An 18,863-nucleotide genomic window follows, 5' to 3' on the forward strand; every position below is an offset into this window, starting at 1 on the left:
AAGGAGGCTGCCTGTTGAGGTTAGACTTTCCTGTTTGCAGATTGAGCTCCAAGCTCCAGTGTTGCTGTAATTCCATCTGTCTTTAATCACATCTGCATTCTTCACACCACAGGGAGCCTAATGGGATTTACTGAACTTCTCTGTAATGATCGCTTTGATTTTTGTTAGTCTGAAAATGTTTTCTGCACCAGAACTTTTAATGTAAATCTGTGAACCATTGTGTGTGTGTGTGTGTGTGTGTGTGTGTGTGTGTGTGTGTGTGTGCGTGTGTGCGCTGCACTTGGATGTAAAGACAGGTTGTGTTGCAGAAAGTTTGGAAGACAAAAAAATAAAAATCCTTTTCTTGTTGAATGTTATTGATCAAAGGAATGTCCTGCGTTTATGAATCTGCTTGAGGTCCTGGTTTTGAAAAAGTCTAAATAAGATCTGTTGAGTGTGCCAGTAATCCTGAAGTAATGATCCTGTCATAAGCAAATGACACAGGCAGATTTCCACCTGTTTTTGCATGTGCTGCTTTTGCGCTCACATAAAGGGCACATAAAGGAAAAACAAGCCTTTTTTTGTGACGTTGAATTGTAAAGGTCATCCCACTCAAGCTTGGGTTTTAACTTTTCTTAAAATCCAGTTCCAGCGTTTCATCTTTGTTTCCTCTGCACAAGAAGGACTTTGATCTCTTTTTTTATGAAGTATTAACAGGTTTGTGTTACAGTTGGTGATGGGGAGAAAATTGATCACATGTGGACAGGGCGGGCAAACTGTATGATCAAAAGCACTGGTTAAAATAGCACCAACTTTGTCGGAATAACTTTTATTCTCAACATTTTTTTGCATCTGTTCCTCCCCATTAATTTGCTGTGATGTAGAGTTGCATAGCAGGCTCACCATCCGCAGCACTGGGAGAATTCACAGTCAACCATTGGCTTGTGAGCTGATGGCACGCAACCGATACAGATGGAGCTACTTGCTGATCTTTTTTTCATTGCACATCAGTGAAAAGAAGAAAAAAAGAATAATGTGAAAAGCCTTCTTGTTTGATTCACATAAACATCTCCTCTGTAACTGGAGTGTCATAAAATTCGAGCAGGAAATAGTAAAACCACAACAGACAGCATTTTCTCTTAAATGGGACATGCCTGTTGTTCTTGTTGTTGTTTGTGCTACAACAGGTTGTACCACACTTTGTACGGGTCAGCACTTACGGCCAGAAGCTAATCCTTACATCCTCCAAATTTGCACATGTGCTGCACATGGTCTGAAGCATGCGTGCTTGTGCAACACAAAGTTAGAGTGGGGGTTGTTTGGCTGCCCGTGTGTTGACTGTTGTATACTGAGTGTGCAAGTTGCACATGTTGTGAGTAGATAATGAGGCTCTATTGTTGCCAAAAGCAGATTTTTGTGGTATTAAGACTTGAATGTGTTATTCTGCTGTGTGGAGGATCTATTTTTAGAGACCCTGAATACTGACTCTGTTCTGTGTGTTTTTAATACATCTTAAATGTTGCAAGGCGGCTGATGGGATTGATGTCATATGATAGATAATAGAATCAAATATGAGAACATATGAACATGTGCTGTTTAAGGTCATTAGCTGTTTTTCACCTGTGGATGATTGTCTACCTGTTGCTTATTTTTGAACTTCAAAGTATTCAGAAGTGGTTGTGTGGTTATATGTGAGCATTTTCTGCTTGTACGACAAAGAGACGTGGGTACATTAAACAGGATTCAAAATGAAAGTTATTGTACTGTCTCTTAAAAAACAGCTTTTCTCAGACAGATAGTCTTGGTGAACGGTACATTTTATACCTTTTTTTTTTTTTTTTTTTAACTTGAAAAGTAGTGAGCTCTGAATTTTCCACAAAGCCCTGGTGAGTATTTTGAACAAATGTTGATGACCACCCCTCCATCAGGCTAAGTGTGTTACAACTGAACTTTGAACAGAAAGCCCCAGTGAGTGATGCGTTTTCAAATTCTGACGTACAAAAACAGGATTCTTGATGAAGATTATATTAAAACTCTCTCCTGGCCGTAAGCCTTATTTATTTCTCGTTTTTGTGATTTTTTTTCTTTTTAGTTTTTCCTTTTTTTTCTCCACTATTAGTTCGACATTAGACATTCTTTTTACAAGTCAAAAGCCTGTGTTATACCATTTGATATTTGGGAAGGCCACATGCTCACAGACATGGGGGGGATGTATTCATTTCTCAGCTGAGGCAGTGTGAGCCACGTTACAGAGCTGAACCAATGAGCCACAGCATTTGTTTAAAGTATGGAAATAATATTCAAAAACTATTCATTAAAAAGCTTAATGTCTTTCTTCTAACACTGTCTTAATTCAAGTCTTCCTGACTTAACCATTGCATATTGTATTAACAAATAAATATGTTTGTCTGTTAATAGAGGCTGTGAACTGTGTTCATCTTTTTTGTTGGCCATTACAGTTTATTTTAATTTGATATGGTGGTATTTTTTTGAATATATTTTACCTCATTTGAGGAAATGTGAACCCTGGTGAAATCATTTTTGATATAAGAATAAGAAGTCCTGATGCTCAAACAACTGCTGCGGGCCTGTGTTGGTGTGCTGAACCGTGTGAGTGACAGCTTTTAATTAATGGCCTTGTAAATGGAAACCCAGGCGGGCCCTCTCTTACATGGGCTGGCGGAATGAGGCACCCAGTGTTTGGGATGGTTTATTAATGCTTTGACTGGTTAGCCCAGGGTAAAAAGGGACAATTAGCATTATCTGCTGCCATATGCTGCCCATTGAGCGCCTGACAGAGGCCAAAGACAAAAGCCCGGTCTAACCTGAGATCTCCATGGATCTACTATCAACCCTGGTCACATGTGTAAGCCAGAGGACCCATGAGAGCCCCACCCTTCCAGAGACTTTAATTACAGTCCCAGACATCAACACGCAGGAGTCCAGCTCAGTCAGCAAAGCCCAACAGCCCTGAGTCTCTCTTAAGATGGGTCTTTGAACTGATTGTGTTTACATATGTGCTTTGTGTGCAGGCAAATTATTTAAGTCATATAGCTCATATGTGTGCCACATTTTCCATCCGCTCCTTCTGTGTGTGTGTGTGTGTGTGTGTGTGTGTGTGTGTGTGTGTGTGTGTGTGTGTGTGTGTGCAAAACAACATAAGCAAGTAAACAACCTTTGTGGCCATGAACATATTTGTAATCTTTAGAAAACAATTTCTTTGAGGCATATGTCTAAATGTAATATTTTTCTCTATAAACAGGACACAAGCTGCTAATGTGCAGGTGGAATCAGGCTAGCTGGTCTGGCTCTGATTAGTGTTACAAGACTGTGGGGTCATCCAAGCTGGTCTGTGGGAGGGAGAACTTGTTCAGACCTTTTTTCTCTTCTTCATCTGGAAGAGATGAAGTCAGAGACCACATCACTGGTGTTTGGCCTCCAGTGCCTTTGATCCTCCCGTGTAGCTTGGCATTCACACAGCTGTTCAACAGCGTGCCCATTGTGCCTCTTCTTTTACTGTGCCTCCTACAGCCTGTAGGTACAAAAATAAAGAAAGAAAAATGTCTCTCATGTGATTTCTGCCTCACTGGGAATGCTGTAATTTGCCAGTCATTTAGTCGAAGCATGTACAGGGGTACCATTATACTTCCATTAGAGGTTGAGTTAATCTGTAATGCAAATACCCCTGATAATCTACTCTTCCCCTCATGATCTTGATTGCGAGCTAGTCATTAAAGTGTGTGTGTGTTTGCGGTTTCAGGGTCATATCTATCGATGGTGGTCACAATCACATCCTAATACATCCCTAAAATATCCAATTGAGTCTGCACTTTGATAAAAAGGATGAAATGATGAACTTCAGATACAAAAGCTGACAGCTTTTATCCTAACCCATAACACATGTGTATTCCCTGCAGGTGTATGCACCGTCTCCAAACTCAGAGGACTTCAACAGAGACTCTCCCTCGTACTCCTCTCCCAAACCCTCCAGCAGTATGTTCGCAAGCACTTTCTTCGGTAGGTTTGAAAAAACAAGGAACGTGTTAACTGAGAGAACTGTCTGCTGCTAAAATCCTGTAAAGATTTACAGATTTCATTTATGCCAGTCAATGAACTGTAAACGGATATGAGAAGCTGTTGGAAGAGACAGCATGAAACTGTAACAGTCATTTTTGGCGTTTTTCTGTAATGACTTCGAGAAAAACACAATCGTCGAAATGACGACTAAATAAAGCTTCTTACTGTAGTTCGTTGCAGCCCTGGTGTTTGTGTTCACGTTTAAACAGGTATCTTTTTTCGCCTGAGTTGAATGGACCAATCACATGATTGTGCTTTATTTAGCCTTTCTATCGCTTTATTTATTTCAGTGTGGCTGACTCCCAGATGTAGACATAAAATCAGACATAATTGTTGATTTTAGCTCTGTGTTATCTCAGCTGGACTCAGGACAAAGATCATGTTTCAGTCCCAAGAGCAAAACTCAAAGGGCGGCCCTTGGATGACTGTAGGTTTTAAGCTTAGGCCTAGACATTGTGTCACACTTAGGGTTCATGTTGTAAACGATTACATGCTAATATGATTCGTTCCTTATTTTTAGATGGTACCCACAGTTCGTCTGATCCCTGGAACTCGTCCAACGGGATCAGTCAGCCTGGCTACGGGGGGATGCTTGCAGGATCTGCATCTCACATGCCACAGTCAGGAAACTACAGCAGCCTGCAAGCACACGACCGTTTGGTGAGCAACTCGTGTCAGCTTTAAAAGCCATGATAAATGACGGTCAATAACTCTTTTTATGCATCACTTATACATCAGAGATCACAATCGTATTATGAAGCACAATATAAATGAGATCTCCGTTTAAAAGCTTTTTTTTATCCCTTTACCCTCACACCCCTTCTCAGTGCGAGAGGGATTGTGTGTCTTAAATTGTGGTCTGTTTATTATCAGTGGAGACCCTGCTGACCCTCTTTATGTCCCTGTTTGATCTGCTTTGGTCTGCTTCAGCTGGCTGGGCATCACAGGGAGCCTGCAGATGCTGCCTGCCTCGTCTTTATTACTGTCCCTCCCCCCCTGTAACTTTAGCTTCATCACGGCCTGGGAGGACATAGAAGTCAGGAAATAAATAAAGTCCTTCTTTTTAAAACACACACACACACACACACATACACACACACATTTGTGATTGTAAATCGAGCCTGTGTGTTTTGTTTTCTTTCATCTCACAGAATTACCCCACACACGCAGTCTCTCCAGACATCAATGCCAGTCTTCCTCCCATGTCCAGCTTCCACCGGAGCAACAGCAACACTTCACCATTCGTTACAGCATCGCACACTCCGTCTAGCAACTCAGCCGACGGCGTTATGGGTACGTCTCAGTGTTAACAGTTCAGCTACCTGCTCAGAATGACTAATTCAACGGTCCTGATGTAATCATTGCTGTTTATCCATTCTGTAAAAGCAGTGAGTCAGGCAGTTTGACAGCTGCATTGTGTACCATGGTTGTTCTTCATTTGTCTGAGTTGGTGCTACAAAGCCTCCCTCTGTGTGTGTGTTTTCTTAGTGGCTGCAAATCGAGGGAATGCCACTGGAAGCTCACAGACTGGAGACGCACTGGGCAAGGCTTTGGCCTCGGTGAGTTACAGCCCTACATTTAAAAAGGACTTCTTTTTTTTTTTTTTTTTTAAATGTGCAACCCTGATGAAATGTGATACAAGTTACACTTAACGCTTGTTCACCATCTCACTCACTTGGTTTTCAGCCAAGAAGAGATGTTGCTGCAGTCTGTACTTCAGGAAGTATAAACATGTTTCTTGAAACTTGAACAGGGACTCATAGAATATATTTATGGTGTTTGTACAAAGCATGAATCTCCTGAGCCCATCATAACCAGGGCAGTCCTACTGGTACACACATTAACACACTCAATGTGGCTCAGGCAATTGCTGACTTCACAGAGGTCGCTGCATTTCCCCCTGAGTCTGCCGGCCTAACATGGTGTTACACTCATGTGTAACTTGTGTGCTGTCAGACTCGTTTGGATTCTCCACAATATAGACTATTGGTCTGTTTCTGTCTCTAAAGAAGGTGACCTCTGTAATCATGCAGGGAATTAAGTGCTATACTGACTGCTGATTAAAAAAGCCCAGAGGACATGTTTGTAGTTGTTTTTTTGGCCTAAGCTCGGATAAATGTGGGCTTAAACTAAGAGTATTCAAGAAAGAGAATTGTGCATTGAAAATGCTGCTAAAGCCAGTGGATTACACTTCACTTAGGAGAACCAGAGCATGTATCTGTGGCATCTTGTAATGTAGCATGGTTATTTTCTGGAACACACGGTGGTTTGTTTTTGAAATGCATACATATGCAGTATCTACTAATTTCTACATAAAACATTTTTATAGAAGTGCCCTAATGTTGTTTGGATAAGACAGTACAAAGAAACTGTATCTACCAATAAAGTGAAAGATGACCCAAAGAATCATTTAGGCAAGAGACTCATTTCCAAATATACTAAACGATATAGATTCTATTTCATGGGAAGCTTTTTGGATTTAAATTGGTAGCTGTTTTACTTATTTACTACTATAAATATTATTTTTGTTCATATTGCATTTCTTGCAAGAAGTTTATTTCACCCACTTTCACCCAAAACATTTACCAGTGTGACGAGAGAATAAGAGAGTTAAGGGATGGTAATAACAAATTAAGTCTTTTATATTTGCAGACTCAGTTCTATTAGCATTACAAAGCTGGAGTGAAATGGACACGGTTGGACTGGGGTGGGGGAGGGTGTTTGGAGCGGGGGGCACAGGGGAGTTTAACACGGCTGTGGCTCAACTCCACGGGCCGCCCTTTGTAGAGCTTTTGTTCTCCACCCTTTTAAATTGGCCGTGCCTATTGGCCCCATGCCGCCTGCAGCAGCGTAACTGATGATGAGGTGGAGCTTCATTTATTCCAGTAAAATGAGCCGTGTTTCACCCTAAATACACCGCTATAAAGAAAGTCATATATTGTCAGGTCAGAAGTCACGGTTATAAACCTCTTTCTTTAGAGAAATAAGAATTATTCAGAGGATTGTTTGGGGTCTTACTGGTTGCAGAATATTAATCCCTCTTACTTTTTGACTGAATTGCGTGTCTGAGAGGGAAAATGCTGAGCAGAAAAACAACACTGTGCTCTCAGATTGCAGAAAATCATGAATAATCATTCGTCCTTTTTCAAAAACAGCCAATCCCTCCTCCTCCACACTCTATGACACACTCCAGCGAAACCTCCACCCTGATACTCCAAGTTGATTGAAAAACTAAAGCCCGGAGATAAAGATTGAATAAGGAGATTATTAATAATGAGTGCGTTCTATCATCCCTGCAGAAGTCAAACGCTATCCAGCAAGCTCAATTTGGTTTTAACTTGGACGAGAAATCTCTGTGGATCTGCAGCTTTTTTTCCCTCCGCTAATTAGTAAGCGCCCACCAGTAATACCCTGACTTCTCTGAGACATGTTCCATTATCGTACAATATCCTCTTATTACAGGGGGGGAAAAATCAGGGACGTGTTTGTGCTTTAATCCAGAATTTGTTTAAACAAATGAAATCCCTGTGGAAGTTCTGAAGAGGTAATCTCCTCGTTCCCTTGTGATTGACATGTCATCCTAAAACTCAGTGACCTCAGTGTAACCTGGCAGAGGATGCAACATGCAAAAACAAACAAAAGGCTTTCACTTTACTATAAAACATGCAAGAATAAAATATAGCTGAATAAAAATAGATTTAGATGTTCGCTTCACTATGCAATATGTAGTGTCAGCTGATACAGAGATCCTGAGACGAGAGGGTGTCCAGTTTGAGAGTTAACGCTACAGAGGAATAGTAATGAATGGGCTGCACTGGCACTTTAAACAAGTTAGAAACTCTAACTTCGTTGCAGGTGTTCACTAGAGTTTTAATCTGAATTTATCCTGTTCTTTTCTACCCTTTTTTTTATTATTAAGAAATGTCCAATATAGACACTGCTCTTCTTTATCTGGTTTAATATGTGCGGCCATTTTTGCTGTGTCACTCTTCATTTCACATGAATGACTTCATTCCTAAATAAGATAAAGTCTAAATGTCTACATTTTGGACTCACATACTGTCAATCAGTAACATAGTTTCAGTTGCTCTTCAGAGAGACACGGCACACGCCTCTTGGTGATGATCTTCAACCACTTGAAAAAGTCCTCACGTGCACAAGACATCAAAGTGAAGATTGTTTATGCTTCATTTTGTGAAGGCCTGCTCTGGGCACAGATGACTCTTAACACAGCTCATATGTATGCACCATGCATTTTTACAACATTCCCCGCAGTAAAACCCACATAATGGATGATACATCAGAGGCTTGAAGATGGTAAAGCTGTGTAAAATCCAAAGAAACAGCTGTTGTTGGTGCATTAATGCCGAACCTTATTTTCTCCCTCTGTCTTCTCCAGATTTACTCACCTGACCACACTAACAGTAGTTTTCCGTCCAACCCGTCGACACCTGTGGGGTCTCCCTCACCTCTGACTGCCACAGCAGGGGCTGCCTCAGCAGGTACCGTGGTGACTGCATCCAGCACCCCATCTGGAAGGCCAGGTAAAGCACCAGTCTGATTGGATTAATATACAATAAACCCAGATGCTGACTGTGGAATGTGAAATGCACTGAAAATACTTTAGAAAGGCTTTTATTGTAGAAGGGTCTGAGTGAAGCAAATCAGATTAAATTTGAATTACTGTTGGCCTTGACCTTAAAGAGCCGAGCTAATTAAGAGGCTTTCATGAATATGACTTTTATTAATTCAACTTATGTGACTATGACATTAGTTGAATTAATTAAAGCCTGATCAGAATGATGTGTGTGAACTTCTCCTTAAACATAATTTAATATTCCTTTAATTTGAAGGAGCGCTAATCATTCTCTGCTCATTCTTCATGCTCTATCTATGCCCGGGCTGTTAATGCCATTTCTACATTAATCCATTGTAGGAAAGCTCTGACGTAAGGTGGCCCAGCCATGGAAACAACAGTTCAAACAAGTATTTGAAGATGTAAAAACAAAGCTATAAATAATATTTTGAAGACTTAGTCTTTTTCAATGTCTTAATAAGCATTATCCAAACCAAGCCAAGAGATGATTAGAAATACTGACTAGTTGTGACGTGCTCTTTCAAGTTCACATTGAGCAGTTCTATCAAGTATGAAAATCAGTAAAGCGGATTTTTCAAATACACCTGCACCCTGAGACACCTGGCTTTCTGACCAAATACCCACGACGCAGATTTGATTCTGAAGCCAAATAGACTCCCGCTTATATCAGATCAGTTAAGGCTTTTTTTTGTTTTTTTTTGTTTTTTTTTGTTTTTTTTTGTTAAGGATGGTTTTTTTAAACTTTATTTTAAAGTCATGGAAATGAATTTCAGAAGACTTCAGCTCCTAGAATGATTGGGTAATTAAAAGCGTAGTCGTGCTGTAGCTTTAAGGGGTGCTGAAGGATTTGAAAATGTTTAAAGTGGGTGTTGAATTCCATTTTTTTCATTTCGATGTATATTTTGTAGAATTGTTATCCAGGGTTTATTGCTTGGAAAAGAGGCTCATAGTTGCAGCCCGCTTTGCAATAAAAAGCAATTTTAGGGAGTAGATTTAGTTTTATATAATCTTTTCCAATCTTTTCATGTCAGTTTCATTTTTGAGGATGAACTGACAACTCTGTGAACTGTTTCATAAAGTGCAACAGTTGCAAAAAAAAAAAAAAAAAACACACACAAATGACCCATTTTCAAACTAAACGCTCCTGTTTGTAATGTGCTGGGTTTAAATGTGAAGTTAAAAGAGACGTGTCGAAAAATATATAGACTTCATGCTGACAGAGGAAGGTGAGTAATGGAAAGCGAGTGAGGGGGAACAGTCAGGGAAAGCCCACAGTGTTGTTATAGCGGGCAGTTGTGTCATGTGTAGTAATGGAGTGGCGACAGCTGCCTCTATGTGTGCCCCCCTCATCCTCAGCTCCTCAGCTGTTGCCCTGCCCCATTGACAGCTGTTCCCCCCCAACACACACACACACACAATCCGACCGGGCAAAAAAGGCATTTATCTGCCAGTGGGTGAAGCAGGGTGGCTGTGCCTCAGCTTGTGAGAAATGCTATGACAGTCTCACACAGGGAGATCCCCCTTCTTGAACTATTTACAGTTCACCTGGCTGTGTGACAAAAATATTGCAATAGTATGCTGTGTCGGAGTGCACTTTCACTTAATGTGTTTTCATCAGTTTCTTAAGTGTATGACAATCCAATTTATTGTTTCAGTTAGTGTATGTATAAAAACATACTGTGACATGAATACACCTGGGAGGGTAGAAAATTAAGATCACTATGAATTCCCCCTTAATAGGCTTCAGGGGTTAGAAAGAAAAGTTTCAAATTGGTACAAATGTGGCTCGCAGTTGAAAATCCATTCATCATTGGGATTCCACCAACATTCAGCACATTATTCAAGATTGGTTTGTTCAATTAGCCCTTCCTGCTGCACGCGGGGACCAGAGCCCCCAGCTAATTTTTCATAGCTGCCACCCAGCAGAGGCTTGTGAAGAGTTTTTTTCTCTCTCTCTCACCTGGGAGAGAGTTGAAAGATTGTTCATTTCCTCTTCCGAAGTCGTCTGTTAATTAAAGACTGATTTTCCCAAGACTTCAAGTGTAAGAAAGCTAACAGAAGTTTAAGTGAGACGTTCAACATGAAGAATCAATGGAAAAACTTATTGTAGCCAATTTTCTGAGCCTTACAGTATAAAACTGTCTTTGTCAATTTTGACTTTCAAAACATTGTTAGTTCAAATATGAATCATTTAGTTATAAATCCAAATGTATTGTCAGTACCCAAGCTGAATTTTTGTGTTTACCCTAGACGATATACAAAACAAGCAAGAGGCATTTGAGAACAGTTTGAGGACCCCGCCCTGCTTTGTTTGTTACTGTAATAGAATAAATGGGAACAATCTCAATTCTTGGTAAAAAAAATTCTAAAGGGATACTTTTGTTCCTACTTAAACTCGACTTACATAAGGAAGTTTGAGTAACAAAGTTTACTTTGATCAAAACACACAGGCCGATGCAGCACTCGCAGCCACCTCTTTTAAAAACCCTCGAAACGGCTTGTACTCGTAGACTGACGTGAACGGCTAAGTCTAGACTTTCGAATCTCCTTTCAGTCTGCGTTTCACCAGCGTAAATATTCAACACATTAACAAACAGTCAGCTCAGAGCTCCGTCTTGCTCAAGTGCTCCTATTGGTGAGGCAGTGCTGTGTGCTTCAGTGGGGTTTATGTACCAGAATGTAGGCTGGGTTTGGCATGCATAAAGCTTAATAGATACCAGGTGAGCACTGAAACCCCAAAGGACCACAGTGACTCATCCTGTAGATAACCTGAGAAAATGTCTTTATTGCTGAAGTCTTTAAAGGAAATGTGATTGTGTAACACACTCCCTCCTCCTGCTCGTAGCACACAGTTTACTTTGACAGTTGAGCTTCAGTAAAGGGAAAGATATGTTGAGCTGAAACTAAAAATGTGATGAGCAGATGTGGATTCCTTTGCCTTCAGCTGTAATTTGCAACAGACCAAATCATCTTGATTTGCTTTCCTGTACAAGCCTGTAGATTAAATTCTTGGCCAAAATAACTACAAAATCCACTCGGAACATCTTCCAGCCAAAGGTAAATAGTGTGTCGAAAATTACATATTTTTCCCATACTAAGATTGCATTATTAAGCCGATTCGTCACAGCTGTAAAATACTGTAAGACAAACTCCATTGACAAGTCAAATAGGTGTTTGAATCACCAAAAACTCAAGAGAAAGAGAAGGTTAGCCAAGCAAAACAAGAAAATGTAATGCAACAGTGTGAACTTGATTGAACCCAGATGTTCGGTGTGTTTCTTCATCAAACACTCCAATGAAGGTCACGTGCTGAAACACTGCTCTACCACTCCTCATTTTTGATCCCTGATGTCTTTCGAGAGACTCAACGTTTCCAAGAGAAATGAAACGCAAAGAAAAATACAAACTGATATTGTTCTCGGGCCTCTCGCAACAATGCTTATTTATGTGCAGATGTTTGGGTCGGAAGTGGGCATTAGACGAAGCTTCCTCCGGCTCATGAGGCAGGATGCCGTCCAGTCATCAGGAAGTGATGCAGTTGAGCCCCTGCAAGATAAAAATATCCAGTTTAGAACAACAAGAAAGCCTTAAATCCGGATGTCAGTGTGTTGTGACTGCGTGTTATTGTTATTTGTGAGCTAACTTTTGTGTTGGTGTCGACAGTGGAGCAGGAAGTAGCTATCAAACGTGTTGAAACTGAATTGAGACGATGGAAACATCGATGCTACATCTTCTTCTCTCTCATCAGGTACCAACCAGTGGCCCCGTACCAGTGGACAGACCCCTTCCTCTCCAAATTATGAGAACTCCCTTCACTCGCTGGTAAGCTCCCGCCCTCCTCCATCCTCCAGTGAGCGCAGGATATGATGGATGCTCACTTTACACTCAACTAGCATTACAGGGAGATTCCTGTCTGACAAATGTTTTTTTGCTGAGAAAGGTGGGGGCAGAGGAATAACCAAACTGAACAATACCTGTCCCTCGGGGCCCACCATCTGTCCTTTACTCCGCGGGCCAGGACCGGCATGACAGTTGGGGGCGGGGCTTAGTGAATGAGTTAAGGGGGCTGCCGGTGTGGGGATGGCAGCTGTTTGCTGAACCGCTTCTCCAGGATTCCTCCACTGATACAGATCAGCTTTCATGAAGCACACCACCTGATGAATGTGTTTACATTCTGTGCTGGGGAGTTCAAAGAGCTCATAAGTTCAGCTTTCATTATAAATAAAGATGAAGCATTAAAAATCATAACATACACAACTTTATCTGGTCAAAACTGTCAGAAATAATGAAACTAGCTGCTTGGTTTAACGACGCAACACTCTGAATGGATGTGCTGTTGTGTTGTTTAAAAAAAGCTTTCTTAATGACATTATGGCACATTTAAGTTTTTCATGAACAAACCAGTCACAGTCTTATCAAACTCTGACTGTTCTTTTCAATCAGTAAATAATGTGTGAGGGGGAATATTAAACATCACCATGTGGATGGTTTCTCCTTCTGCTGCATTGTTTTGTGTCTTCATGACCCCCGAAGACAAACTCAAGCACACAAGCCGATACAAGGAGCTGCTATCAAAACAGCTTAAAAAACAAAATCCAGTTCTGTTGTGTACGAGTACAATACATGGCTTTCATGTATCACATGGGATGGTTGATAAAAACTTGTTTGTAATTCAGAATAGGGGAGAGAAGCAGAAGAGGGTTAGAGTGAGACTTTAGGAGTACATATGAAAAAACTCTAAAGGGCCATGATGCAACAACTCACTCGACTTTTAGCAAAATCCAATAATCGTTCAATTTAAAATTTCTTGAATACTCCAACAACACAAAACCGTTGTTGAATTGTATTGAATCAATAGTTTTTTCCCCTAATACTTAAAGACCCCCAAACATTTGTTAGATGAATCATTAACTAACTTGCTGGTGAAGAGGTTTTTTTCTCTCGTTGATTTGTGCTATTAGGTCTTATTTATAATAATTTATCACTTGATTCCTTGAAGGAGTTAAAACAGAAAACACAGAGAACTTGTTCAAGGACTCCACATTTCTTTCCATTACAGTAATGAATGAATAAATCATTCCTCTGGTTGGCAGTGAAGCAGAGTTCAAATGATGCCATATTCCCACCCAGCATGTCTATGAGTGTTTTAATATTCCCTGGTATTCTGAAGTTGACTCCTTTGGACTTTGGAAAAGACTCTTAGTTCTAGACAAGCAGTGATGAATAAGTGTCCAAACCTGCGACCTGATGATTTGTTTAAAGTCAACGCGACTTATTCTGTAGTGTGTTGATTTGATTAGTGCGCTAACTTGGGCTGACAGTAGCTAACTTTGGCTCAAGATTTATATGTATTTATTTCTGGGGAGAGAAATATTGTAATAGTCAGAAAAACATTCCTTTCTTTTTTCATAACGCTTTTATAAATGCCACATAGATGCCACATGTGAACATTTCGTACCACCTCATACAAATTCCAAGAGCACAAGAAAAAACCAAGACTGTAAACAGGGTTTCTAAATGTGCCAACAGCAAACTTTTTCATCCGTACAAAGTGATTGGTCAGCAGCTGTGTGCTGCGCTCTAAATCCTTCTCTTCTTCTCTTTGTGTCTTTAAAAAACAATCTCCTTCCACAGAGTGTGTTTTTCTTCTGCATTTGTAGATACTGATCTCTTTCATAATCCTCTCTTATTCTTATTTGACTTTGCCAGAAAAACAGAGTTCATCAGCAGTTACATGAGCATCTCCAGGATGCCATGTCTTTCTTAAAGGATGTCTGCGAGGTACTCTTCAGCCAGAGACTTTATTCTTTACGTGTTCCATACATCCTTCTTTATTTTGTTTTCTCTCACGTTTGGCTTGCAGTCTACATTCCTGACCATGAATGCACTTTCATTCTTATTGCCTTTGTTGCCGTAATGCCACGTTACAGTATGTTGTCCTATAAGCCATTCCAGCTTGCAGTAATAGGTCTAAATTGTGCTTCTGTCAATTATTCAATTTAACAGAAGTGAATATATTTTAACAGCTCAAGCTGAAATGGCTGACAAATTTATCTTGCATTTGAATTACCTTCTTTTTATTCTTTTTTTTTCCCAAGTCCACTCCATGCAATCAGTGTTTACATTTTTAGTCCGAGTGGGCTTATATTAAGCTGCTCTGCCCTTCTCTCTCTTCTCCCTCTCCCTCCCCTCCTCTTTCCCTACAATCCCTCCAGTCTCGAATGGAGGATCGTCTGGACAGACTGGATGATGCAATCCTCGTTCTAAGGAACCATGCCGTGGGCTCCACCGCCAGTCTGCCCAGTGACTTGCAGAGTCTGCTGGGACAGGCGCAAAATGGGCCAATCGCAGCAATTGGAGCAAACTTCCCTTCCTCTGCACTGGTTCCAAATCGGACAGCGGCAATGGTACGGCAACTTCTTATAATTATCTGAAAGAAAAGTATTCACTTATAGAAAAACAAACTTTTACTTTTGGCACATCTTTATATGTTGATCATGTCGCTTCTCAAAGAAGCCTCTGCTGCCTCCTTCTAACAGGTCTGCTGTCAAGGGTAAAAATGAGACATTTTCCACAGAGGAGCAGTCAGCTCTATCCTGAGATATTTTCCATAAGTGTAATGGCTGGCCTGCAACTCGCCCTCCTCCTGAGAGTGGCTCTATAAACCGGGGTGAATGGGAAATGAGAAAAACAGGCACAATGCAGTCAAGTTGTGTAAGATGTGTTTGTCTGTTGCAATTCTTTAAGGAATTCAGGTCTCAGTATAAATCATGTGTTCACTCATCCTCCATCTCAGCTATTTCATTCTAAAGAGCCAAGGGATTTGGACACATCTGCGCTGGATATTAAATGGGGCGACTCATCCAACTGTAATCTGGGGGTGTTTGGAAACTCTTGCGGGAGTCATGAACGATTAAAAATAAGGACATTAAACTAAATATTTTATATTTCATTCCTTCAAAGTCCTCTGATGAAAGTGGTATCTTCACATTTTAATAGATCTTGCCTTCAGATTAAAACCCGAGTTTAACACATTTTTATTTTAAATCATCAGGTTTCACTGAGTTGGACTAAAATAGAAAAAGGATATATTCCTTACGCTGTCAAGTTGAGAAAGAAGAGAGACCCAATAAAAAAGAAAAGCAGCAGGTCCTTGCGGGAATAATAGAATATTTCACATTTTTGCTAGTAGAGTTACTTACATGATGGATCATAACTTGAATGTCTGCTGAGTATACAGTATTTCTTGCCATCTTGTAATCAATTCAAGTCAAGTTTTAACCCTTGCAGTGCTTTATTAACTAAACCTCAGGAATACGTTAAGCATGTTCCCACTCAAACAATCAGACACATCAAATATGACTTTTTCTTTAGCCAGTTTAAATTTGTCTCAATATTAAAGAATTACACATTTTCTTAAATTTTTATTCGCCAAAATGATTTCATTTTTTGTAACTTCATTTGAAAATAATTAACTCCCTCTCTGATTCCTGGTCTCACGTCTTCTTTGCCAACATGAATTTGTGTTTCAGTTTAGGTTTCTTGTTTCTTGTACGGCACTGTGTGTGTCTGCAGTGTTGTATCTCTTCGACGGAGGCTGTAGGATCCTCGCATGCTTTGTCCGCTAACAAGAGTGTCTCTGTGGTTGTCAGAGGAGCTCAGTTTGATTTATTTGTTACAGAAAGCTGGCTTGTAGCAGTGATGTTGACCGCCTGCGACTGTGAGATAGAACATACTGTGTCTGCGCTAACACAGCACTTCCTGTGTGGGAAGAGGTCCCCTCAGACAGAGCCCACCAGACTAAGTAAAGGCTTTTTACTCCGGCCGACACCCAGCCTCAGACCCCCTTACACTCCTTTTCATCACTTCTTTTTAACAACCCAAGAAATCTGTGTCGTTGGAAACGTGTGTCTGAACCCATGGCCTCCACCCAAATAAGAGCTCCTCAGCTGTATGCTAATCAAGCCCAGCCATGAAAATGGCAGCCTTCTTTGCTCGCCAGAGCACCCGGCCTCCCTCCTCCTCCTCCAGACAAAGAGTTGTTTGGACACCTGTTGAGAGCACAGCAAAGATTAGCGTAGTGCTGAGGAAGGGGAGGGTCTCATGGTGGTGGGGTTAACAGAGGCCAACAGTGACTGCGATCACATTCCTTAAGAAAAAGGGGGAATGCCCTCCATTCTCTGTGACGATTCCCCCCCCCTCCCATTCTCAGAGAGGAACTCAAAAAGCTCAGGAACATGTGGTAAACCCCTGAAGGACGGACTCTGTGTTGCAACACGGTGGGAGTTGACCAGTTTGGTTTTTTTATGTTGTGAATGTGGACTAAAAAACAAGGAAACAGTCAGAGTCAGACTGTGAAGTGGCTTCAGCTTTTCAAACTGAACACAGAAGGATTTGTCTCCTTTTAGACATGACAAACAGACGTGGTCTTAGTTGTGGTCACAGAGAGCCAAGCCTGAGAATGCAAAGCAGTATGCAGGGAATCATTATGTAACATAAACAGGAGGAAAACAAGTTCTCCTTATTTTTCTTTCAAAATAAATTGCAAAGAGTATTTTTTTAAAGAAGGATTTAATTTTCTATAATTTTGTTTCTCCTGCTTCTGTTAAGCATTCGATGGTATATAACTGGTAAAGAAAATCATGAAGCATCCCCCAGTGTTGGAAAAAGAGACATCTCTATTTCAAACTGGTCTTATTAGAATAGTTTAAAGTACATTGACTTTTGTTATTGTAGTACAGTTAAGCTTCCCATTATGCTACCTGAAGTCTATAACTTCATTTTAGCTTTCAATTGAACTCTTTCCATTGTTTTTTCACAAGTCCTCTCCAAAGAAAGTTGGCTTCCTCTCTTGACCTCTCCGTCCTTTAAATCTGTGTTGCAGCAGGGTGGTGCCCACGCTGATGATGCCGTCGCTCTCAACAATAGCCATGGAGGTCTGCCCGGCACCACATCCAGTGCAGAACTCAACCAACAATTGGAAGCATTCAGAGGTCTTTTACACTGTTGTCATCTCATTATATTGCTGTCAGATTGTGATAAAGAGAGAGCTCATATCTTACCTCTGTCACCATCTCCTGCAGGTCTTACTTCAGCCCTGGCTGGCCATCTGCCTGCCACCCTGGAGCTGAAGGTGGAGAAACAGGACAAGGATGAGATGGAGGATAACCTCTCTGCTGATGACAGGTCTGATGATGAGAGCGACAAAAGAGATATGAGAACACCCAGACCAGGCACACGCACAAGGTCAGAACACACAGATACAAACTTGTGTTAATGAAGGAAACAACCATACACATAGGAATTGTTTGAACTGGCTTACATTACAACACTGATCTTGTTATTTTGGAATGAAGCAGAGATGTTGTCTCCAGTGGATGACAGTGTGGTGTAGCTTATTATTGTTTTCTTGAATATAAGAAGTTCCTACTATTATTAGTCACATACAAATGATTAGATGAGTTTTGCATTTCTTGGGCTGGGGCTTTGTGGGAGCTTGTGGTTTGAAGTTGATGCCAATATGTTGCATGTGTTTGACAGTCATCCCATTTCTTTCCTATCAAAATTAAAGGCATGATATGACCCCAAAAGTGTGTGTTTGTTGTTTGACCGTTACTATATAACAGCTCTCAGCGCTCAACTTTAGATGCGTTTCTTCTTCCACAGCATCACTGAAGATGAGGACCTGAATCCGGAGCAGAAGGCTGAGCGTGAGCGCGAGAGGAGGATGGCCAACAACGCCCGTGAACGCCTCAGGGTGCGGGACATCAACGAGGCCTTCAAGGAGCTGGGTCGCATGTGTCAGCTGCACCTAAAGAGCGAGAAGCCCCAGACCAAACTGCTCATCCTCCACCAGGCCGTGGCTGTCATACTTAACTTGGAACAGCAAGTTAGAGGTCAGTGTCATTGATACGTCACATTAAAACGGTCAATCCTCTCGAGGGCTTCACATTGGAATTCCTGCAAACGGTGATTTAGTTTTAGTGTCACATGTAGAGAAAAGACTGCACTTATATTTAAAGGAAGTTATTTCACAGACAGAGCTGCCAAATAATGAGACTCTGATAAAATATCAGCCAGAAGAGAAACTGTTGGGAAACGTTGCAGGTCAACAGTGGAAATCGACTAGCTTAGACACTCTTGTTTACTTTTGTGTTTTATTGATAGATGGATAATTCAGTTATGATGCTGCAATTAAAATGAGTCAAGC

The 18,863-nt window shown here is 40.9% G+C and overlaps 1 protein-coding gene across 5 annotated transcripts in view; it reads left to right on the forward strand.

The window, feature by feature from the left end:
- The window catches only part of tcf12 (transcription factor 12), a 65,023-nt gene that overhangs the window by 45,133 nt on the left and 1,027 nt on the right, over positions 1 to 18,863 (forward strand). For 2 of the 5 annotated variants that reach the window (XM_079339204.1, XM_079339205.1), the window contains exons 9-19: positions 3,897 to 3,996; positions 4,577 to 4,716; positions 5,208 to 5,349; positions 5,545 to 5,615; positions 8,456 to 8,600; positions 12,402 to 12,475; positions 14,363 to 14,434; positions 14,869 to 15,060; positions 17,538 to 17,646; positions 17,737 to 17,899; positions 18,320 to 18,549. In XM_079339204.1, the coding sequence (XP_079195330.1) occupies positions 3,897 to 3,996; positions 4,577 to 4,716; positions 5,208 to 5,349; positions 5,545 to 5,615; positions 8,456 to 8,600; positions 12,402 to 12,475; positions 14,363 to 14,434; positions 14,869 to 15,060; positions 17,538 to 17,646; positions 17,737 to 17,899; positions 18,320 to 18,549 (1,438 nt within the window). The remainder of the gene's footprint in view (positions 1 to 3,896; positions 3,997 to 4,576; positions 4,717 to 5,207; positions 5,350 to 5,544; positions 5,616 to 8,455; positions 8,601 to 12,401; positions 12,476 to 14,362; positions 14,435 to 14,868; positions 15,061 to 17,537; positions 17,647 to 17,736; positions 17,900 to 18,319; positions 18,550 to 18,863) is intronic. The other 3 variants (XM_079339206.1, XM_079339207.1, XM_079339208.1) reach the window with 3 other exon arrangements.

This window comes from Symphodus melops (genome assembly GCF_947650265.1).
Source record: "Symphodus melops genome assembly, chromosome: 3".
Lineage (NCBI taxonomy): Eukaryota > Metazoa > Chordata > Actinopteri > Labriformes > Labridae > Symphodus > Symphodus melops.